The sequence below is a fragment of the Tasmannia lanceolata genome, unplaced genomic scaffold, assembly GCF_043159265.1.
Source record: "Tasmannia lanceolata isolate RefF3 unplaced genomic scaffold, GAP_Taslan_0.1 ptg000013l, whole genome shotgun sequence".
Lineage (NCBI taxonomy): Eukaryota > Viridiplantae > Streptophyta > Magnoliopsida > Canellales > Winteraceae > Tasmannia > Tasmannia lanceolata.
Window position 1 is genome coordinate 2,873,422 of NW_027518690.1, and position 24,079 is coordinate 2,897,500.

At 38.0% G+C, this 24,079-nt stretch overlaps 3 protein-coding genes across 4 annotated transcripts in view; 2 read left to right on the top strand and 1 right to left on the bottom strand.

Moving 5' to 3' along the window:
* Positions 1 to 322: 322 nt before the first annotated feature.
* LOC143889517 (mitochondrial uncoupling protein 5-like) lies at positions 323 to 2,368 on the top strand. The gene is made up of 2 exons (XM_077393763.1): positions 323 to 1,237; positions 1,726 to 2,368. The coding sequence occupies exons 1-2, from the start codon at positions 794 to 796 to the stop codon at positions 2,227 to 2,229; spliced, it is 948 nt and encodes a 315-aa protein (XP_077249878.1). The 5' UTR covers positions 323 to 793; the 3' UTR covers positions 2,230 to 2,368.
* A 6,254-nt stretch (positions 2,369 to 8,622) lies between these two features.
* LOC143889518 (uncharacterized) lies at positions 8,623 to 14,310 on the top strand. The gene is made up of 6 exons (XM_077393764.1): positions 8,623 to 9,001; positions 11,632 to 11,722; positions 11,933 to 12,105; positions 13,187 to 13,214; positions 13,361 to 13,469; positions 13,991 to 14,310. The coding sequence occupies exons 1-6, from the start codon at positions 8,777 to 8,779 to the stop codon at positions 14,070 to 14,072; spliced, it is 708 nt and encodes a 235-aa protein (XP_077249879.1). The 5' UTR covers positions 8,623 to 8,776; the 3' UTR covers positions 14,073 to 14,310.
* A 523-nt stretch (positions 14,311 to 14,833) lies between these two features.
* LOC143889519 (uncharacterized) overlaps positions 14,834 to 24,079 on the bottom strand; it is an 18,508-nt gene continuing 9,262 nt past the window's right edge. For both annotated transcript variants that reach the window (XM_077393766.1, XM_077393765.1), the window contains exons 12-23: positions 21,411 to 21,574; positions 21,140 to 21,260; positions 20,273 to 20,497; positions 19,683 to 19,873; positions 18,994 to 19,161; positions 18,804 to 18,909; positions 17,289 to 17,426; positions 16,988 to 17,152; positions 16,501 to 16,707; positions 15,647 to 15,841; positions 15,479 to 15,550; positions 14,834 to 15,404 (exon numbers count right to left, since the gene is read on the bottom strand). In XM_077393766.1, the coding sequence (XP_077249881.1) occupies positions 15,252 to 15,404; positions 15,479 to 15,550; positions 15,647 to 15,841; positions 16,501 to 16,707; positions 16,988 to 17,152; positions 17,289 to 17,426; positions 18,804 to 18,909; positions 18,994 to 19,161; positions 19,683 to 19,873; positions 20,273 to 20,497; positions 21,140 to 21,260; positions 21,411 to 21,574 (1,905 nt within the window). In that variant the 3' untranslated portion in view covers positions 14,834 to 15,251. The remainder of the gene's footprint in view (positions 15,405 to 15,478; positions 15,551 to 15,646; positions 15,842 to 16,500; positions 16,708 to 16,987; positions 17,153 to 17,288; positions 17,427 to 18,803; positions 18,910 to 18,993; positions 19,162 to 19,682; positions 19,874 to 20,272; positions 20,498 to 21,139; positions 21,261 to 21,410; positions 21,575 to 24,079) is intronic.

A 24,079-nucleotide genomic window follows, 5' to 3' on the forward strand; every position in this document is an offset into this window, starting at 1 on the left:
ACGATGGTTTGTGAAAGGGCAATGATAAATTCGCATCCCTGTAACTTGAATTAAAAAGGGTTAAGTCTGGCACATACCTCTTTCAAGGGGTGCGCGTTATCCTCAAGGGGTGCGAATATTTTCAGTACCCTTTGTGAAAATATCAAAATATGGTTGTGCTGGTATCATTTCCCAGGGTGGAAATATAATTTTCCATATAAAACTCATTAGTGGTTTAGGTGTAACCTAATGGGAGATTAAACCCTAGTTAGAAAATAGCATATACTTTAACTCGTGGATCTGGTTAGATTGCGTAAATTACGCAGCAACAGATTCCCAGAAGCCTCGTCTAAGCTCAGATTCACTCTCTCTCAAAAAATACGCGTTGTACAGAGACGAAGCCTATTATTTTCCTCCCTCTTTCCCTCTTGTAAATCCCCACCGTTCATCTAACTATAAATACTCTCCTTCTCTTCTCTTCCAAAACCACCTTCATAAAATCTCTTTTTCTTCTGCACATGTCTCAGAGGCCCAACGTTCCTCACTCTTCTTCCATTGCCTTTGCTCTCCACTCTCATCTCCTGGTCTCCAGTGAGATGAACCCTAATTCTAACTGGTCTTTTTCCTCTTAGATTTTTCACTTTCCTAAGCAAAAAGTGAAAGAAAAAAAACCCAATCTCTCTCATTTCTTTAATCTAAAAACCTTCCCATTAAAAACCCAGATCAATTTCTTCCTATTTGCAAAAACCCAGATCCGATTCCTTCTTTTAGATCCAAAAAAGAAAAAGAAAATAAAACCCACAAAAAAATCTAAATGGGTCTTAAAGGATTCATAGAGGGAGGCATTGCTTCTATAGTTGCTGGCTGTACAACCCACCCGTTGGATCTAATCAAGGTCCGAATGCAACTCCAAGGTGAAACCCTAGCCCCCGCGGGCCAGCCCATTCGGACCGTCCATCCAGCCCTAACTTTCACCACCACCACCACCATAACCCCTCCACCACCACGGGCGGGACCCATCTCGGTTGGGATCCGGATCGTCCAATTAGAAGGCGTACCTGCCCTATTCTCCGGCATATCCGCCACCGTTCTCCGGCAAACCCTCTACTCCACGACCCGAATGGGCCTCTACGAAATCCTCAAGAAGAAATGGACCGATCCCAATTCCGGCAACATCCCCCTCGTTCGGAAAATCGCCGCCGGGCTCATCGCCGGCGGGATCGGAGCCGCGGTCGGCAACCCTGCCGATGTCGCCATGGTAATGTGAAATAACCAATTAGTCCAAAAGCTTATGTTGTTAGAGTTGGTGTTATTTAATCATTCATGCTTCAACACTCTTACACGCAAGATTTTAAATTTCGGTTTCGGTACCGGTTTTGGCCACCACCAAGATTGATTGTAGATAGAAATTTCGGCTCAAATCATGTAAAAATATAATAATAATTTAGGGTTTATTTTTTTTTTTTTTTTTTCACTAAAACAATTTTGGGGGAAATCTTGTTGATTTCTGTGGAAATTTCATAAATTTCAATGGAAATCCTAATATTTGTAGGTAAATTGTAGATAAAAAAGAGTAAATTTTGGCGAAATTCCACCCATTTCTTGTAAAGATCCAATTTCATGTAAATTTTGTCCTGGCCTTCGCCAAAACCCTAAAAATGAGAATTATTGGGTTTTGAACCTAGGGCAGAGCGCTCTACTAACATGTGAAAGTAACCAATTATTTAATCATTTATACTTCAACAGGTAAGGATGCAGGCGGACGGTCGACTCCCGCCGGAGCAGCGTCGGAACTACCGGAGTGTGGTGGACGCAATCACCCGTATGTCAAAACAAGAGGGGGTCACAAGCCTGTGGCGTGGATCATCCCTGACCATTAATCGTGCGATGATCGTGACAGCCTCCCAATTGGCTTCGTACGATCAGTTCAAGGAGATGATCTTAGAGAAGGGGTTGATGAAGGATGGGCTTGGGACCCACGTGACCGCGAGTTTTGCGGCCGGATTTGTGGCATCGGTGGCGTCTAATCCTGTGGACGTGATAAAAACAAGGGTGATGAACATGAAGGTGGACCCCAGTGGGAAGGCTCCGTACGCCGGTGCGCTAGATTGCGCCTTGACGACCGTGCGCTCCGAGGGGCCTATGGCTCTTTATAAGGGTTTTATTCCCACCATAACGAGGCAGGGTCCTTTCACTGTGGTCCTGTTTGTTACACTTGAACAGGTCCGGAAGCTGCTCAAAGATTTCTGATGATGACGAAAATTCTCTTCTTTTATTTTTGAATTGTTAAGTAGCTGGATTTTTATTCGGTGGAATCAAAACCTCTCTCTGCAATTATTATTACTGTTTATTAGGAGATTGGAAAGAAAAACAATGCTCCGTTTGGATACCAGAATTATTTTGGTTCTTGGGACTTTTGTGGAATTTCCGCAGGAAACCCACGTTTGGTTGCTCCAAAATCACCCAAAACCGAAACGGTCGTTTATTTCGGCTGAAATTTTGGAATTTTGGCCGAAATTTAATATTGAATAAAAAATTAATTTTGGGTTTTGTACCAGATTTCAACCGAAAATTTGAAATTTCAAAGTCCGAAACCAGTACCGAAACCGAAATTTTAAACCTTGCAGTTATTTTACACATGTTTTGATGAGAAATTATATGGCGGCCGCCCTTTACGTATAAAGGGCGGAGAGAGAAAATATCATCAAAAATTATGGGGGAGAGTTTTTTCTCTCTCTGCCCTTCATGTCGGCCACCATATAAAAACTGAGTTTTGAAATCTCTACATATGTTTTTGGGACTTTTTTTTTTATACTCAAAACATGTGTAAAATTACTTTTCCATTACACCTTAGTATAACCTTTATACAAGCGGGTGTAACTCGGTAAGAAAAATGTACTAATTTTGTGTTAGGTCAAATTTTCATAGTGGAATGCTAGACTAAAGGGAGCCTTTGAGTGGAAGGGCACCTCCCATTGGTTGGTCGTCCCCATCCTCTTTGACTCTGCATTGATGGATGGTGATGTCCAACCAATGGGGGAGCCCCTTCACTTGATTTTTGCAGGTGCTCCCTTAAGTCTAGCATTCCTCTTCAAAGTAATAGCCACCTGATTTAAATCCATCCTCTTTATTTCCAAATCTAATCTCAGTTTAAAGTTGTTTCTTCAGTGATATTAATTTTATGGGGAATGCTAGATTGACATGCCCTTGCAAAAAAAAACCATGCCATGACAACTGTCCTAAATAGATTTTAAGTTTTTAACCAATGGGGGGCGCCCTTTTACCCTTTTTTTGCAAGTGTGCCTCTCAGCTTAGCATTCCTCTAATTTTATTGACGAATGGGGGGCGCCCTTTTACCCTTTTCTTGCAGGAGTTGCAGCTGATTTCTACAGTTTTTTTTTTCTTCCTAATGTGACGTTGATAGCACTTCCCACTTCTGAGTATTGTAACAGCTGTGAAAAACTAATTAAAAATATGGCATGTGGATTGTTCCCTTTCCATTTGCATAAATGTATGTACACTTGTAACGCTTTTGTGGGTGCAGCGGGGCCCACCTATTTATGACTTTCTTTAATCAGTGTCTACATCCCACGAACCCACACCAGTGGTGGTGACTGGTGGGCCCCACCTCTTTGACTGTAGAGAAATCAGAAAACAACCTCTCGGGGCTGGAAACAGATTCCAGCAATTTTTCACATTTAAGGGAAATAGTATATTCACCCCTTTTTTATTTGGGACAGCCCCTTCTAGTGAATTTATGACTACTCTTTTACACTAGATGAGGCTGTCCCAGCTCCCAAGTATAAAAAAGAGTGAGAACATATCACTTCCCCCATTTAATTCTCTCCCAATGACAACTCCTCATTTATTCTGTTCATTTTTAACCAAATGCAGGAATTGGGTAAAATTGGAATAGGATACCGATTCCAGTTATAATTAAAAGGCGGACGAATCAAATCTGAGTTGCCAGCATCTACAAGAAGTTGGAAAACTGATATAACCATCGATTTCCAAGAACACCAACTAATGCTTTTCTCTTCGTAAGTGATATTGACACTCTCCTGTTTGGATAGAATAGTGTTTAAAAACGTTGATGTGGCGAGAAACACGGACGAAGAAAACTCTACTCAACTTGCCATCACTCGGTTGAGTACTCAGTTGATGTGGCTGAGTACTCGGTTGACGTGGTCATAATTTGAGAGAGTAATGGAGTTTTTATTGACTCTGTAGGGCAAAACATAGAACACCGCGGTAAAACGCGGAACACAGCCAAGGTAAAAAGGAGGGTTTTAAAACTATGATAGTAGCATTCTTTAATTTCCACTTTTTTAATTGGCTATTAAGAGGCCATTACAATCCAGAAATATCACCAACAACCAAACAGGAAGTTATTCAAAGATGATTCCCATATCATTTTCCATTTATATTTCCAGGTCTATACCAGGCTGGGCGTCACCTAGTCCCATGCAAGCCCCACTTAGGACCATAACAGTTTGAGGCTGATAACATTACTATGAAAAGATACAACGAGCCAAGGCATAAAAACAGGACAGCTCGCTCTAGTGCAAATATTTAGTCATAAATACGCCAGAGGGGACTGTTCCAAGTAAGAAAAGCCACGGGGTTGGGGGCAAGAAGGGGGTGGAGGGGGCAATATATCACCTCCGAAGAAAAAAATTTGGGAGAAATATGAAGAGTAAAAGAAGCTGAGAGGGAGGGAGAGAAGTGCCCCACTCACAAGGATGGAATTCTCTCCATTTGTTGAATACTTCCTTAAGAATTAAGATGAGGAATTACATCATTACCCTTCTTAAAGGGAAAAAAGGCAAAGGGTTTTATATGAAATAAACTTAAATGTAATCTTCGAAACTCCCCCTCAACTCGAGGAATGTATGTCAATTATTCCCAACTTCGAAATAAGATTCTACTGTTGACTTGTGCTTTGGTAATCACGCCGGCTAATTGATCCACAAACCAGGGGATTTGCTAAGAATCATCCCGGAAGGCATTTCGCGGGCCGACTGTTGCAGGAGAGAGCAGCCAGATAGGCTTACATTTTGTCTTAATCATTTAATTCATCCTATGCGGCTGCTCTCTCATGCAACAGCCGGTTTGCGAAATGCCTTCTGCGATGGTCCCTAGCAAATCGCACTAATCAAATTGAAGAAATAGAAATAATGCCTGCTTCTATTTCCCCCCAATTAAGTGATAATATGCCTCTACATTCTTAATTCTCTCATGAAAAAATGGTTTAGATGCTATATGGATAGCAGCATGATTGTCACATACCATTGGCATAGAATAATGTACAAGAACACCGAAGTCATAGAGGCCTTCAATCGATCATACCAACTCACAACTTGCTTTTGCTATTGCTCTGTATTAAGTTTCTGCACTTGATCTCTACTTGTTGCTTTTCTAACTTACCCAGTTACATTCAACAAAGGTACAATACCAGATGTTGACCTCCTATCACTAGAAGATCCAGAGCAATCTACATCTGTATATGCACAATGCAACAACATGAATAGAACTTAAGATACCTCAAGAGTCAGTTTTCATATACCGAGTGCATTTTTCATGTGCTGGAAAGAAAAATAAATGTTGAGAAGTTGCTTGTTTCCCACGTACGGTGGGAAGTAAAAAAGAAGGAAACCAGTTGTAAGGTTTTAGTAAAACCTAAGATATAAAAAGCAATAGATTGTTCTCTTGAGGCGGGTATGAGAGAAAGAGACTTTTGTTTTTTTCTCTGGTGGGTTTTTCTCATGTTGCTCGTGGGTACAACCTTGGTTGAGAGAACAAGGAAAGTGTTGCAACTTGTGAGTTTGCGTGTTCGGTCATAATCCTCGTGATTTTGTTTTCTCATAGTGGAAGATTGTGTTCTCGCTTGTAGATGTAGGCATCTTGGCCAAACCGTGTAAAATCTCAGAGTTCATCATGTTGCTTATGTTTATTTTTACTTTTCCACTTATTTGTGCATGATAAGATAGGTTTTTGCTGGGTGATTTTGTCAACAATGAGTAAGGCGATGTGGTTGGCTTGATGGGGAGGTTATGAGTGAATAATTTTCAAATCATACCCATTGAAGGATTAGCATCAAAACACAAAACAAGAATTCCTGTAAGATTTGAGAAGGAGAGGGTAATGTGATTGGCTATTGTTGTCATCAGTAGAACTCAATCTTAGAAAAAGTTAATCAAGCTATAAATTTAACAAGGATTTGCTAAATTGTAGAGCTCAATACCTAAAGCATCATCTTCTACTAACTAGGGTACGAGATATGTAAGATGAGAGAAGACTGATGAAGTTGATTTGAAGAGAATGATTTTCTTTGATAAATCAAATTTTCACCCCTTTTCAGGAAAAAAATTTCTCCGAGAAATCAGCTTCTTGCGCCTTTCTTTATTGCTTTTATTTAAAATTAGACAAAAAAAGATAAAAAAAAGATAGGAATAGGGGTGTTTATCAACCACCTTCGGATCAACTCCACCTATGTCTTGGCCACGATCCGTTCGGATCCCTTATCGGATCAACTCCACCTATGTCTTGGCCACGATCCGTTTCGGATCCCTTATCGGTCGGATCCTTTTTGAAGTGTCTTCGGATCCTACTTTCTGATGTTGGGTCATGATCCATTTTAACTTGAGGACTGTATGTCGAAGAACCCTAGGTTCGTCGTTTTTGAGAGACAGAGAGAATAAAATGTTATTTGTTGGGGAGTGATAAATTGACTCCCAAATGTGATAAATCGACTCCCCATGTCTCTTTCTCTCTCCTCTGGGTTAGAGAGAGAAAGAGGAGAGAGATAGACACATGGGGAGTCGATTTATCATTTTGGGGGGTCGATTTATCACTGCCCTATTTGTTGTTTAAGTTAGGTTTTTAAATGCTACGAAAATATCTCTCATAAATAGATATCAATAAACAAAGGTAAAAAGGGTAGGAGCACCCTTGGTTTCAAATTTCGGCCAAAGTCCAACGACATCAAATAAAATAATATTTTATTATTAAACTCATGGTGGCACCCTCCATTTGGATCTAGCACACTCAATCAGATTTTTTTTTGCTACATTTGGGTAACAATCCAAAATATTTTTATTTTTTTGGTAAGTAATTTGGGGTTAGGCAGACCCCAACCACAATATATTAAAGAAAAAGAAGATTACAACCGAAGATAGGATTTTCCCGAAAAATCCTCGGAGAGAATTACAGAAAGATCAAGAGGAATGAGATTAAGAGGGATCGGGTTCCGTTTACATAAACAGTTACTTTTTGAGAGATAATCAGCAGCTCTATTACCCTCTCTCCAAATGTGAGAAATTTTCCAAGATTCCAATCTATTGAGAACGATGAGAAGGTTCTCTAATGGTGGAATTTTTTTCCAAGGGCAAGGCCATTCTTTTCTAATTATATTCACTGCCTGGAGGGAATCAGATTCAATCCATAGCTTTGGATTGGCGGCTTTGTCAAGCAAATGGACTCCTTGGATGATTGCATCTAATTCAATGTCTCAAAAATAGGCCTACGATCGACATCAATGGAAAACATAGAACGGGCATCTCCACAGATGCCTTTGAGAATGCCTCCGATGGAAGCGGAATCACTGGACAACGAGGCATCAGTATTAAGCTTGACTTCGTTGGGCTGCGGGGGAATCCAGACACAATATTTAAGCGCTAGAGCAGAACGAAATAGAGAAAGGTTCCATATCTGGGCTATCCGGGCATTATCTTCATTACGATCATCTTCCAGCTTCAGGAATATAACTCGGTTTCTTGCAGCACAAATAATTCTGTTAAGAATAATTCTTTTATGCTCTGTTTGGTTGCCGGGTTTTTTTTGTTCCCGGGAGTTATGTGAGAGAAAAAAAATACCCTGGGAGATAGGTGGGAAAAAAAAAGTCCTGGAAGTATCCTGGTAAAATAAAAATCCCATGTTTGGTTATGTGGGAGAAAAAAATACCCTGGGAGATATGGTGGGAGAAAAAAAAACCTTTGTTTGGTTGCTTGAACTGTTGGGTAGAAAAAAATTCTTCTCAAGCTTATTTTTGGTTCCTGAGTTTATTTTTGTTCCTGGGGTTATCTTGGGATGGGATGAAAAGGCAATCATTACAAAAGTGGGATTAAAAAATTCACCCCACAAGTAATCATTACAAGAGTGGGATTAAAATAAACCTAGTGCTAAAAAGCAACCAAACACAGCATTATGGGTTTTTACCTGTCATGAAGTCTGCTATTTCGTTCGGACCAGATAAAGAAGATAGCAGCAGTGAAAAGGAGTCTTGCGAGGATGCTCGACTAACCTTTGAGATTAAATTTTCGACGAATCCATAGTTATCCAAAATAATTTCGGACCTTAAGACATGGATCCAATTGCTATGCCCAAATCTTTATCCTTGTATCCAAAACTGATTATTAGACTGAAGAAGGGAAATAAAAAAAGGGGCATCAACCATTTGAGCCACGTCCATTAAAAGACAAATGGATGATAAAAGCAATAAATACACGTCAAATCAACGGTTATTTAAGTCCCGTTTTGATTTTCCAAACGGAATCTCGTTTTCAAAGTGTTTTAATTGATGGGTTGAAGAAGGGTATTTTGACTGATTATTAGACTCAAAATCCAAAACGAAGAGTTGTCAAAACCCAGCTCACCTCGGAGAAGAATACAAAAAAAAAAAAAAAAAAATTGGGGGAAGAGAAAGAGAGCGGTGCGCTCATCTATGATGTCGAGCTCTGAGAAAAAATAGGGTGAGACGGAGAGGGCGTCTGAGTATAACTCTCTTTTTTCTAGGGCAATGGAATTGGTGGAGGTATCGGATTCAAAACCCTCGATCCTCACCGTCGATCGTACGAGAAATGGACGGTTGAAAGAGCAGGTGAAGGTCAGGAGGGAAACCTTACAATCCGTTCTCGATCAATGCCAAAGAGCCCTAGAATTGCTCAAAAACACCGAAGATCCAGGTGTTTTGGAGGAGAACGATGAGGATTCGTCTTCGTCTTGTGATTCCGAAGCGGATGAGGTAAGGGAAATTGAATTCTTCTTTGTTTCTGCCTTTAGATCTTGTTTTGTTCTTTTTTGTTTCTTGATTCTAGGGTTTTTGGTATTCAATTTTATGTGAAATCTAGGGTTTGATGGTGTGTAATTGTGTGTGGAAAATGTAAGAGTCTTTTAAGTCTAGTTAGATTATCAAAGAGTCAAATGGTGAGTTTCTATGTTGTTGTTTAGGATACCTAGATGAATCATGGGAACTGCAACTGTGTGTTTAATGTATTTACTATTTTTAGGAGTCTCTTGAGTGTATAAGTATGGAGTCTTCGTGTAGAGTTGTAAGCTTAAGAGCTTCAAGGGAAAGTTTAGAGAGAAGCTTCAGGGGGACAATAAATCATATTTTGAATAGATGTTGGACTTATGTGTGTACCTCAACTGGCAATTTTATTTGCATATGTATCCGTACCAAACATTCACTATGGTTATTTAAGCTGTAGGATGATAAGTAAGATGCCCCACTTATGGGACTTTGGCCCTTTCAATGATTAGCTAAATAGCTAGGCCTTCTGAAGTAGCATTTTGTAGCATTTCTTTCTTTTGTTCCCATACACCGTGGGGTTATTCATTCTTTGAGGTAGCGTCAGCGCAGTAGTTTTATGAGCAATCGATCCTAACGTGGGTGCCCCGTTTAACAGATGACATGGCATTTGGTTCATAGCAATAAACCTGTATGTGAGTGCATATTGTTAAATATACATTATAGGCGTATTGAAGCATCTTGACATGGAGTGGAATGTCTAGTTTAGGTATCCTGAAGTACCTTCATTGCACTAAAGCATGACATAAATGCTACAGAAATTGAGATTATGATCCCCTTCTTGGCATGCTAATTTTGTAATCAGTCTCTGCATAGAGAAGATTGTATTTCTATTAGCACCTAATTTGATGGCTTAGCACCTAATTTGATGGCTGTGTATGTTACAGTTGTGACTTTTTTTTGTGCGTGACATCTTTATTCATGAGCATTTAACTGCTCATGTGTATTGTGAACTGGGTAGCTGGGATGATATCATGACATATTTGTGGGGATGGCTATGAGATGCATGAAATATGACACTATCATATGACTATCATAGTTGAGTATAAAGTTTCAGCCTTACAGGATACAATAGTTGTAAAGGCAGTCGAAGAAAAATACATAAGTTGGGGATTCACTGAGTAAAAAATCAAGGGAAATGAGAAAGTGAAGCATTTGTCATATAGGCGTGGGACCATGGCGGATAAGAAGCACAAATCAGAGTATTGTTGGGATTGAGTCATATAGAGTGACGCTTATAAATGATTGGAGTTGCATAGGGCAGCGTCAACCCCCAATGATATTGCAAATGATGAGAATCATGTTGTTTATAGTTGGTTACTTAACAGGTAATAAAATATTAAAATATTTGAAAAAACATCATAAGAAATAGGTTATCTTGGCGAAAATTGAGAAGGCAGTATATGAGCAGTAGGAGACTGGCGGTTTGAAGGAAAGTTATGTTGATGATGGGTCAAGAGGTAAGACGACCATAACGTCCCTCAACGAGAACCAGAATGTGTTGCATGATTGATAATGCTAAGATGATAGATGGGGTTGGTCTGTGGTACAAGAATAACTAGAATGGGTCATGATTTAAAAATACCTGTTTATGGTGAATAAACTATAAAATAGAAAGAAAGTGATATCAAACACATGGAAGAATAGAGAGAACATGAATAGTAGAATGCATTCACTTGATTGAGATTGGGGGAAGAATTGGTGGGTTTTATTGTTCGATTTTGAAAGGACATACTAGTGGCTACAATACCATGACACTGGTGGTGGTGGTGGTGGTCAGTCGAAGTGTCAAATTCGTTGGTGGAATACATTCACCTGCGTATGCAACTATGAAATTACGGTTTGACCCACACAAAACAAAGACACAGCAAAAATTGTCAAATAACCATATTGCATAGACATTGAGGAAATTAGCTGGAGTATATTGGAGATTTGGTTGTGTTGCTAAAATATGTCAATGTTGTGGGTATCAAGATTTCAGGGTCGATGTATTGGGATGAAAAACGGTAGGGAGAAGAGGAGATTAGAACAGTGCACCCTTGGCTGTTAAAATGGTTGGATTACTAGTTATAGGTTGATTCTCTATTGCTATATTACTTCAAATTTTAGAATCATGTGTTTTTAACGTAGACAGCTTTATGATTATTTTATAATAATGTTAGTAATTAACATTTGGTTGTATTTATTCTATTTTTGCCTATGTTCTTTAATTTTCATCCTCTAGATAACTTTTTAGTATTTTTCCTCTTTGGTGCATAGGTGTTAATTGTATTTAACTTGTTCAAGGATTTGAAGACATCTGCATCAGTGTGCAGAATATAATTAAGGTTTCAAACATCCTTCGGAAGACCTTGAACAATGACATAGTATCTGAGAACATTTTATGATAAAGAGATACCTAATAAGAGTGATTACAAAGTACTTGTCTTACTAATTGTTTACAAGTGGAAAATGGTTAACTATGTAAATATTATGAGTAGAACCAAATAACAAAGGTAAACTGCTCACTCCAATATGCATGCTGATGAATCAAAGGTTCAAAACTTTTCTCGTTTAATATGCAGCTCTGTGATCTTCTCAAGTCAAGAGTCGAATCTCCGGACTTTCTTGAAAAGCTTGGGAGCATCCACATGTCAGCGTCTCACAATCTATCTGGTATGCATTCAAATATGTACCCTTACCTGTTAAAATGCTTCTGTATCTTGTAATGTTGCCTATGTATTATTTTATAGTCCCTTTTTATTATAGATGTTGCATTTTAAAATGTGTCTAGTATTGTTGGAGACCATTGTATCTCTTGTTTAAGGATTTTTTAAGACCTAGCCTAGTGTTAGCTTCTAACAAGATATATTTTTATGGTAGCAGAAGAAGGTAGCTCTTGGGATGTGGTTTGTGAAAGTGATTTATGGGAAGGTGGACATATTGATGGGGAAAATGAATCAGACCAAGAAGGTTATGTTCTTGTTAGAGAAGAAGATATAGTGGAGGGAATCGCATGCTTTATGACTGCATATCTCTTGTCACTAAAAGAAACTAAGGTATGCTAAGGTTAACCTTGAGTTTTGACCCTTTATTAGGTCAGCTGTTTCTTTCTTTTTGAAAGATGTTGGGTAATTAATTGCATATTGTCCTTTGGCCATATATAGAAATTTGACATGTGTTTATAACTCATCTATTAGTAAAAGAAAAGGTTCAACCCGGAAAGCAATAGTAACATGCTTATGGTATAGCTCAAATCGGGAAGTCCATGATTGACTCACTCATCCGCCACTATACTGAACTTCTGGAAGTTGATATATTGAAACATTTTGATTTGCAACTTATGAAGATTGTCTAACACGATTAAAAATAGAGAAATCCTCCACAAGGGATCACTTAAAGTAAGCCCTAATCCCCAAAATGAGGTTTAGAGAACCCTGTGTGGTGGGCCCCACCTTTCTGGTCCTTTCTTTTTTCTTCATCTTTTTTTGTTTTTCGAATTCAAGTTTTAAACCATTGAAAAATAAGAGAACCCTCCAATAATGAAACTTTATCAATGTGGTGATGGATGGCTATTAGATTGTTTAGAAGGGGCTTTTATTACCATGAATCTAGCATTAGTTTCCCGCAAGAACTTCAGTAGTTCTGCATTGTTTTTTATTTCCTTGAACAAATGATATTTATTAATAGAAAATGCTATCGTAGGCAAAATACAAGTCTGAAAAAAAAAAGAGGAAAAAAATTACAATCTGGGCATCTCACGCCACTCCCTCAAACTCCCACAAAACAACAAAATTAGCTTAGCAATTGGCTGATGTATATGGGTGAAAATAAACTCTGCGCCCCCTAAAATATCCTTAATCTCCCCAAGTAGATGCATAAATCTCCTAGGAAGGACATATTGCTCCTTGAGCCACTGAAAGTTGGCTTCTTGAGATCTTAAATCGGTTCAATCCTGAAGATGGCAGGCAGATCACTCGGGAGAAGCCTTGTTCCCCACATAGCGACTACATGTTGACTGTTTTGCTTTTGGGTTAATATATTTCATCGTTATCTTTGAAAAAAAATGTCTAAGTGATCACTGGTATACTAGAAAGGCTTAGTTGTACGGCATTTGATAGGTTGCACTTTGTTTTGCAGGAACTGACCCCCAATCAACTTCAAGATGGTGAGGGCAACTATGTTATTCTTCCCCTTGTTACAAATTCTAAAGATAACTCATTAACTTAAATCTGTGAAGTTGATTACCATTTGTTCTTCTGTTTATGCCTGGTGACTGACAAATGACAATTTTTATTTTGTTCCTCCATCCAGCTCTTAGCAAGACATTCTCCCTTAAAAAGAGGAAGGGTAAACTTCGAAAGGCATGGGATGGAAGCAAAGTAATTTACAACGTAGCATCGTGGGGCGCCACTGCCATTGGGTAGGTTATGTTTCTGTTTTCTTCTGGTTCAATGGCAAGCTGTGGTTTGCATATACCGCTCTAGCCAATAATTGGGTTTTCAAAATCTAAAACGAACATGGCCTAAGTCATTTGGTTTCATCTGCTACTTGTTAGAGCTTCTATGGTAGGAAGACACAGCCGTGTCACGTCCATGGTAACAGGTCCTTTTGGCATCACCAAGTAACCACAACTTGGTGTTGCCACCTTGCCCTTTTGTGTGCGGAAGCCAGATCACATCAACATCATGTTACCATAGACGGTAACACAACCAGGTTTTCGTGTCATTATTTATATTAGGCAAATGATACCCCCCCATTTCATAGCGCCCGGGGTTTTATTTTCTCTTTAAAGAGTTTTGCTAATGGGGATGGTCTCTCTCTTGGCCATTTTCTTAAAAAAGTTTTAGAGCTCTAATTATGCATTGCCTACAGCCTTTTCTTCCTAATCTTCCTACCAGTTTGTGGTTTTTATGATCCCATTTATTGTGCTTTCTTCAACAGGATATACCAAAACCCGGCATTGTTTAGGGCGGCCTCTGTTGCCTTCTGGACGTCTTGTCGGGTTGTATCGAAGCTTCTGTGACACTGCAAAGATCTCTTTAAGTTTGCCGTCGTGTTGTTGTTGTAGATTTAAAATTATCATTTGTTTGATCTCACTGTTGTACAGCTAGTCCATTCTGTGGAAGCCATTTCACCTCTCTCTGTATATATTCATTCTCCCAAAACCTTTTCTTCTTCAATTTGATAATCAAATGTTGATATCTTGATTGGAACTCTCTCATTTTGAGAAATATTCTATGGAAAGATCTCTTATTTGCTAATTCTGTAAAGTTAAGTACCAAGAAAAAAAAATGGTTAGTTATTTTAACCATCATTCCGAATATCATTTGCAAGCATCATATCAACACCAATTGAAACTAACTTGGAATCTCCTAATAACTGTAAATGACATTAACTGTTTGGTAAATGATATCTCCACCCCTATTCCCCATCATTTCCACCCGATTTGTTTGGTAACTGAACTCAAGTTGAGGTACTTTGTGGCGCAACCACAAGGCTTTGGGTTCAATCCAGCTAATAAAAGAAAGGGATTTGCTAGGGTCCATAGCAGAAGGCATTTCGTGGAAATAGCCGTATGAAAAAATAAAATAAAAAAGAGGGTGTACGTATCAAAACAAGGACATACAAATGTCAGTCCCGCTGTTTAGCTTCTAAGCTGACAATTAATTTTCCTTTTGGTAGATGAAAGGGGTGCATACAAGTATAATAATTTCATATAGAATACAAATCGGTTTTGAAAAACCCAACTCAGATCTGAAGCTAAAAAGATTGCCAAGCACTCCATAACAGTAATCTCAATCCATGTATTGGGTTAGAATCCAGTGCAAAGCGTACAAAGAAAATGACAGTTGACAGAGAGAGAACTGAAGTCTGCAGCACATAAAAAGGGAACAAAAACAAAACTATTCACTTGAAAATTGAATTTAACAAAGAGTATACTATCAAGGACTAGATTTCTGTAATAGATGCTAAGGTGGGCAATCTTCTTCTATTATCAATCTCAGATGTAATCTCACTCCCTGTACAAAAATTGCATAATATATTGCTTCTAGAGGGGTCTGTTAAAGTTCATATCTGTAAGGCTGTGATCATATCTTATATTAGTCTGTAGAAACCTGTTCTTCAAGCCTAAATATAAGGCAAAACCGATGCCTCTCTTCGACACCATATATATACTGATATACACACTTCAAATCCATATCTAGTAGTAGTAGTTCGAATCTCTGTGGTTCGGTGCATCCTTACAAAGCATAGAACGCACTTCCATTGTTGATCCTGGGGGCTCCAAGTCCTTCTCTTGCAATGTATTTCCAAGCAATTGCTCCATCTGAGACGCAAATGTGTCGTCCAAAATCTGCAAAATTCATATAAAATATGTGAGCCAGCATAAGGTATGAGTTTTATTTTGAAGAATAATGGTGTACTTACAGCCACTGTAATCCGTGAACTCTTGTACCACGATCTATTCTCTTTCCTGTTCTTCAAGAAGCTAAGGACATCCTAAATTTAGAAAAATACCATCTAAGTTAAATGTTATATCATATATCTCATAACCCACAAGTGACAAATTATAGTAACTGTTGCATGAACACAGACCTGCCCCATACGGTCCCAATACCCTCGGCATATTTGCACAAAGACATGTGTCTCAAATACAGTATGGAGGTGATTGATTGTCTTTATGAGTTGATCCTTCAAGGGCTGCATCTTATTCCGAATATCGGACTCTATCACAGTTTCCTTTGAATCCTTGATGATCTTTTTCAGTTTTGTTTCGCCCTGTAGTCGAGTCTGAAATAGGAAGAAAAAAAAGCATATCAGCCACAACTGGAATAGGATAATATATTTAAAAAAAAACAAGAATATATTTGATAAAACAATGCAAAGTGGAGGATTCGGTGAAGTACACTTATTTATTGATACACATGCACTTGTAAAGTATACGATACACACAAATGACATGCTAACTGAAAGTCAACGTGAAACATGTAATAAGTGTCATTGAAAGCAAACAAGAAGTGTATAAAAAGACTGTGGTTATAGTAGGTTAGGGAGGAAAGGATAATGTTAGGGTTAAAAGTACTAAAAAGGAGTTTATGGCTGATTAGAATTACAAGTTTTAGAGTGTATAGTTTCACATGTTTTATTAGTGTAAATTTAGTGTTGTTTTTTGAAGAAAAAAAATCCTCGTAAGTTTAATTGGAAACCTAGGATGAGTTTTAAAGTTTTAAAGGAAGTGCGTCGGAAGCGTAGGGGAAACACTCTTCCCCTAAATTTTGAGAAAAACATAGCTTAAAAAACTAGCTTCCCATCCAACTAGGAATGAAAAATTGATTTATGCAAGTGACCCACAACTTTTTATGGGAAGCAATCTATTTTCCGGAATGAAAAATGAAAACAAAGTAACTAAGAATTTCAAACTATTGAAGTGAATACTATAGGTTACCCACATTCTCTGCAAGCTTCTCTACAACTGCGTCGATGTAATTTCTGAACTTGGACCTCAGCATCACGGTTACTTCATGAAGGCAATCTCCGGCGACCGCACTTCCACCATCAGGTGAAGGTATGCAAGATCCCCATGATCTCAGTTGTGTTTCTATCTTGGGCAGCAATACATCAAGTAACCTCTTCAATGTGTTCAACAGAATTCCAAGCTGAAAGCATAGTCAAATTCTCAGCCAAGGATTGAAATTTCGGTTTTGGCCTCAGCCGAAATTGAATGTCAGCCAAAATTCCGGGGAAAAAATCAGAAATTTTCGATTTTTTAACTGAAACTTTGGCTAACAATTCGGAATTTCAGGAAAAAAATGGCTGAAAAATTCGGGACCGACACCGAACAAGGTACTTTCCGAAATTTCGGATTTCGGACAAAATTTCAAACCATGTTCTCAGCAGCCTACATAAACTACAGGACACTTAAAGGAAATAGCTCACCTCTTCAGGTACAGTGTAAGGATGTATGGAATTGCGTTTTGCAAGCTTTTGGACATATTTAAGGCTAAATTTCATAGGTGTCAAAGCATCTTTCAATGGAGCCAACACATCCGCATACTGTTTTTCCAAAGCATCCACCACTGCCTTCTCAACATCCGCAAGAGCCTTTTAATTGCCATACAACCATAACATATCAAACAAGTAAAATGAGTGACAATTCGAGTCTAAACAGATACAGAAACTGATAATCTGAAGAACAAATACAATCATCTAAAGACCAAATAACCGATAACTGACATACATTCTCTAGAACGAAAGTGTATTCCGGCCATCGGCAAATGATGATCTCATACTCATTCATAGTCTCTTTAAGCCGATCATACATATCATCGACAAATGGAGTTGTAGAATGTTGTGTTGCAACCCCTGACCACTTAACCTGCATATCAGTAATTTTAATCAATTTTGGACTGATTGAAATAACCAAGGATATGGCATCTAATGACAAAAATGACACTATCTTACAAAGGCGCTTCAAAGTGACAATTAAGATAAATGATGGAACAGTTCTATAATAATGCAACAGAAATAAAAATAAAATAATTTAAATTAATTCAATGGATTTTAAGATTTAGAATTTTTAAAGTGGGTGGATCCATACAGAACAAAACAAGTGCTGTTTTGGAAGGTGTAGACCTTTGTCGAGAGCTATCTCCCTAACTTAAGCTTATTCTAAGAGTGGCAAATGAAATGTCGGACAACCTTTGCTAGAGAACATGTGGATAGATAACCATCACGAGTGGGGAGTTTTACCTTTGTTGTGATGCCTTCTGAGGCATTGTTGTTAATGGAACTCTGTTTTTTATTTCATTTCCTTAATTTTAAGAGTCCAACTAGGGGGGCACTCATCGCCAGGATCCACCCTAACAATCATTGTGTGGGTCCCACAAGGCGACATGCATGTGTAATCAAGACCTTTAATCTTGTAGATCATCATGAGGCGACTCGCCTGGTAACCAATCCCATGCCGAACAGAAATCTTTTCCGTAAGATAAATGCCCAAAGGAATAAATGGTTTAGCTTTTCTGGCAGAACCCTGAACGAGGCTTGATGGATCAAGGTGCTAGGTTCATCCTATCAAGGTGGGGTCAACAAAATGGACCGCATTTGTGGTCACTGGTAAGATTAAAGGACCCAGTCACGTCACCGTTTGAAAAAATCGACCTGATCACATCCAAATGGAACACATGGGCCCAAAAAGTAGTTATTAAGGAGGAGGCTAACAGCTGATTTTAGCATTTTTTCTAAGTCGTAATCTTGGGGATCACCTCGGCCCCTTTATTGTTCACTTGTTATAAATTATAATCCTTCTTGAATAGATTTATCATTACAAATTTACAGTTCAAAACAAACTATTCATGTATGCTTTCTTCTTCATGGTCATGTAAGACAACACAGTTACAATCCCTCTCCTATCTATAAACATATGTATGAATGAAATTATAACATATATTCAAGGCAGTGGTAGCATTAGATAATTGACCAAGGGTTTTGAATGAAAGAAAAGAGGTCTGATTAAGTATTAGAACAATAGTGGATACAATTTTATTATATTTACTCACCAGCGTATTTTTAGTAAAAGAATAAGTACTAAAACAAGCCATCTCCAAACTTTTTAACATCTTCCTTAAAGTTGCATTTGTAGTTTTACGTGCTGACAACGGGTGCACAAAATGTACAATGCAGAAAACAATTTTGAAACTGGCAACTAAAGAAATTAGATTATATGAGATGGCGTTGAAAGACAAATTCATACCTTATCTAATTTGCAGGACTCGAGCAAGGAAAGTCGTTTATCTTGAATCCAATGGATAATATACAAGTGGAACAACTCTTTTGCATCCACACCTCCTTTGACAGAACTGTGAAAGATCATAAGAAAAGTAAGTTGAGCCTAAAAAAGAAGAAGAAGAAGACGACCATAACATTCATAACACATCAATTACCATATCTTCCAGCTATCAAGATCCCTTTGAAAATCTGCGGTCGCAATTACAAGATCCGCCACAGGTTGTGAAGGACTGGAAGGAGGGCATGCAACAAGGAATGCACGCAATCTATTACAGAGCTCCACACTGTATATAGATGCCGAGATATTTGGGAGGTCTATAAAACTGCATAGGGCGGCACAAAAAGGGAAAAGAAATACATTACAGATGAGAATAACGTTAATACATGTAATAATAGGCAAATAAATACATTACAGATGAGAATAGCGTTAATTAGGGAAGTTCCGGACTTCTTGTAGTAACGTATCTTCTGGTTTTGGAACTTCATGCTTGATATTTAGGCTTCTCTTAGTTTGTTGATTTTTTTGTCCATTACTTTGGGCTTACACAGTGTTGTATTTGAATCTAATGTTGATAATAAAAATTTCTTTCACCTACTTTAAAAAAGGAAAAAAATAGGGGTTTTCTAGCTTTCAAACTATGCTAATTTACAACCAGATGCAAAACAAGATGTTGTACGTTTCTAGAAGATATATTCAGAGCATAAATTTGCCCTCCTAAATGGTGAAACTTTAACAATATGCCTGAGTTAGAACACAAAAAAGCAAACTACAACTAGACTTTTAATTATAAAATAATGGAATCTGATCTAACCATGACAATGAGCTAGAGGAAAAAGGGCCAACCTGGGTAGCACATGTTGCTCGTGGATCTCAATATCTGTATAAACTTCATTTCTAATATTCAAACAAAGCTCTTTTGTTTTCTGGTATGCTGTAGAATGAGTCACAGCATCTACCAATGTTCCTTCACCATTTCCGGCAACAAACTCATCAGTCTCTATCAGGTGCCTTCTTGATCTCTTTTTTGCAGCAACCTAGACAAACAATGGCTTTTCAGAGAAGAAATTTAGAAACATATCTTGGGGCCGTTTGGATACAAGGATTTTAGAATCTTGGATTTCCTCAAAATCATGGATGGGAGACAAGAGAAGGAGACCGTCCATCATTTTCTGATTTCTCGCCCTCCTTTCCGTCAAGCGAGTGAGTAGGAGATCGTCCCATATTTCCAGGGTTTTAGAAATCTCAGTATGGGGGAGAGATTTCTAAAACCTGGATTTCTTACTTAAAATTCAGGATCATAGATTGTAAAATCCAGAATTTTACACCTATTTCAAACTAAAACCTGGATTCCAAAATCCACGTATACAAACAGCTCCCTAATGTCAGATAAAATCAAAGAAAGCATTGTGAAAACAAATGTCAGTTCTTTGCACCTGGAAATAGCTGCATAATTTCAACTGTGCCTCAGGAGATAGAATATCATGAAGGAGGGCATAGAGCTTCATAGCAGGAACCAAAGCAGGAGCTGGAGATCCAGTCGCAGGCCTAAACACATCCATCACTCCTGACAGTGAAGACTCATCCAATGACTTGTAGTTCTCAAAAGCCAGTGCAAGAATCTCCTCAATTTGCTCCTTGATTTCTCCTAAGATGCGATTCTGCTTATGCAACCAACAATCATGCATATTATTTTAAAAGAGCTAGGCTTTCACAAAAGGCAGTAAGACACTTTTCTCTGTCTTTAATATTATGAAAAATAAGCTGCAGAATCAACCATGCTTTTAAATTTCAGTTGAAATTTTGGATTTCGGTTGGGACAACACCGAAAGTACATAAATCCAACATCTCGGCCAAAATCCAAAATTTCAGCAGAAATTTCAGAGAAAATATTAAAAAAAATTTCTAAAATTTACCTTTTTTTCAAAATTTCGGCGGAAATTACCGAAATTTCAGTAATTTCAGCAGAACTTTCGGCACAACAATGAAATTTGTTTTTTTTTTTACCGATTTTCGGCCAAAATTTTGGTTTCGGCTGTGTCTGAAACCGAAACCGAAACCGAAACCAAAATGTTAAACCTTGGAATCAACCCCGTATTCCATATCTAAGCCGGTGCTGATGCACCACACAAAGATCACAACGCATAGCCTTTACAAGTTACTCTGTGAAATGAGTGGGATGCAGAAGAGGTATTCTAGTTTCGCACCCTCGCAAGAATTTGCAACCCTAGATTTGAAAGGAACCTATATATAATCTGAGAAATGATGTTATAGCAGAACTAGTATAATAGTATGGCATGTACCTCTTGATGACTCAGAGTGCTCTTACTACGGCTCTTCAGGATTACGGGTAACAGCGAATCGTGCACCAAGGTAAGACAGTCATCTGTTGGCGTTGCCACATCCATAACATAAGAAAGGTATCTGTGGAACATTGTAAATTAAGAACAATAAAACAACGTATAAACTAGAAAATCACCCAAATGGATACTAAATGCGGATCACCAATGATATTGATCAAGCTTTTCTGAGCAAATTAAACTGAGAGAAGCTCTAAAATTACTGTCCTAATACCTTAGTTTCGTGTACTCATCCGAAACCCCATAGTAAGATGCAAACTCAGTCAGTAACCACTTCCATGGTCCATGGAGCAACAAATTTCTTTGCTGAAAATGTTGAACTTTCATTGCAACCTCCAAAAGCAAGTCATATGCCACAGTTTCTGCAATAGAACCACACTAGGAAAAAAATAAAAAAATAAAAATTAATATCATAAATGGCTAAGAACGTAGAAAAGGAAGGTATATGGAATTATGGATCATTATGTGAAATGGTGTCAAAACCCACCATAAACAAACAGTGCAGAAATTGTTAATCCAGGAAACCAAATAACAACCATATGAAAAAGAAAATTATCAAATTCAAATGCCTCTGAAAAAGACATAAAATACTACTATTATTATCCCATTTGAAAATCACCCAAGCTTGATTTCTCATGATGTGCATAAACTACGGCAATATAAGTGGATACTTGAAATTTTTGGATGAGACTCTGCTTACCTGCATTTTATAAAACATAAAAGTTTTATATTTATTTTTTATTTGATATTTTATGTTTTAAATAAATTTATTTTTCACATTTTTTCCCGAAAAAATTTAAAAAATCAAAAGATTTTTCCTTGCCGATAAATTCCTGAGAAAGATATCTGTGACATAGCCCCGAAAGAAGAGCATACTCTTCTTCCAAAGGGGAAAGCCTCTTCTCCACTATCAATGACAGGGTTCACGACACTTTTTGATGGGCCTCCATGCGCAATGGTAACCCCAAGTATGAATTCATAATCGAACCCTTCCCCGTAAGTTCGTAATTAAACATATATTATCACTCAAAAGGGGAGTTGGGGACATGAGTCCCAGTGAAGCATGTACACCTCTCTAAACTGGGCAAAAAGTGTCATCAATTAATCAAGCTCTAGCATAAGGATCCAAAGCTAGACACGTCATATAATTTATGGAAGGAGGATTGACTCTGTGCATGCGGGTATTGCAATAATTTCCTCATCAATATTTTTTTTTTTGAAAAATTAAATTTCCTCATCAATAATGACATCATTATTATACATAAGGAAGTCCATGTGTTCCATAAGCCTGTAAGTAGCATGCCCTAAATGATATTCATGTGGTATTCCATGGGCCCCACATTAGTTACCCATATGCAACTCATGTATCACATGAGTCCTCTAAAATCCATGAAGCTAGAAAGATTCTGCCTAAAGAGGACCAAGTGATAAGCCTGTAACCCGACATGATATTCATGTGGTATTCCATGGGCCCCACATTAGTTACTCATATGCAACTCATGTATTACATGAGTCCTCTAAAATCCATGAAACTAGCAAGATTCTGCCTAAAGAGGACCAAGTGACAAACCAGGACTATACGTTTATATGAAATAGAATAAAAAAAGGTGTCGTGCTCATAATTACAAAGTTTGAAGGATCAGTGTGAGCCCCACAATGAAACTCTTGATATAGCCTAACACCAGTAGGCTCTCATTTAAAATAACACATCACATTAACAAGTGTTTTATAGTTTCAATCATATGCTCCAAAGCTAAGTTGTATATTTCGTTTCGAAATTTCAGTTTCGGACCGGAAACCGGAACGAAATCCGGTCGGAATTCGTTTCGTTCCGGATTTCGTTCCGTTTCGGTCCATTTCAGCCGAAATTGTTTGAAAAGGCGAAAAAATTTTAAAAAAATTTACGGGAATGCTATTATAGCCGTTGGGACTTTTTTGGACCATTCTACTCTCATTTTATATGACCATTTTATAGCCGTTGGAAGGATATTTTCCATCTTTTCGCATCCACAAGCATTCACACCGCTACATATACCCCATTAACCATTGTTTTTCCACACTCTTCTCTTTCACCCTTCTCTTACAAACTTCATTTACACACTTTCCCATCAACTAAGATCTACTGAACTCTTCTTTTAAGCTCTTCAAGCTTCTCTAATTTTCTAACAATTTCTTATTTTTTTGCATTTTTTCATATTTTTAACTATTTAAAAAAAAATTCCTCTGGAAAGCAGAACAAAAAGTTTTCACCAAAACGCGGAACGAAACGGCCGAAACACCGAAGCGTTCCGTTCAGGTCGCCAAAACGAAACGACGAACAAAACGGATTTTACATCTTAGCTCCAAAGAGAAGACAAACATCTGACCGGTGATAATCAAATTCAGTTAAAGAAGTATCAATGCACAACAGGGATCGAAAACTAGGAATTTCCAACAGAAGTGTATTGAAGGGGTGACATATTACCAAATACTTCAAGATGCAAGGAAACTAATTACAAAACTATACACCCTATGAAGTATTCACCATTACAGCTTAGTGTCTAGACCGCTACCAAATAAGAAAGAACAAAATACTCATGGAAATCAACCAAAAAGTCATGCATACAAAAAAATTCCGGAGCACAAAAAAATCAAATAAAAGATGAACAGGCACTACTTGAGATGAGTTATTAAGTTTTAAATACTCTCTTTTGATTTTGTCAAGAGGGGAAAACACTCTTTTAGGAAAAAAATAATTACCCAAATAAGAACCGTACTCTTGATTAAGAGGAAGTGAGTGGGAAGCGTGCTTCACATAAATTTGCGAAGCAATAGGACTTTCGCTACTGAAGCGAGCTTCCCACACAACTAGGAAGCTTCTAATATCATGGGTAAGGAAAATTC

What these genes read in the sequence shown, in the direction of transcription:
- LOC143889517 (XM_077393763.1), top strand. Translation starts at nt 794, where the DNA reads ATGGGTCTTAAAGGATTCATAGAGGGAGGCATTGCTTCTATAGTTGCT. An exon ending in ACCCTGCCGATGTCGCCATG is followed by an intron (nt 1,238 to 1,725) that starts GTAATGTGAAAT and finishes ATACTTCAACAG; the next exon opens with GTAAGGATGCAGGCGGACGG.
- LOC143889518 (XM_077393764.1), top strand. Translation starts at nt 8,777, where the DNA reads ATGGAATTGGTGGAGGTATCGGATTCAAAACCCTCGATCCTCACCGTC. An exon ending in TGTCACTAAAAGAAACTAAG is followed by an intron (nt 12,106 to 13,186) that starts GTATGCTAAGGT and finishes TTTGTTTTGCAG; the next exon opens with GAACTGACCCCCAATCAACT. An exon ending in CCCCAATCAACTTCAAGATG is followed by an intron (nt 13,215 to 13,360) that starts GTGAGGGCAACT and finishes TCCTCCATCCAG; the next exon opens with CTCTTAGCAAGACATTCTCC.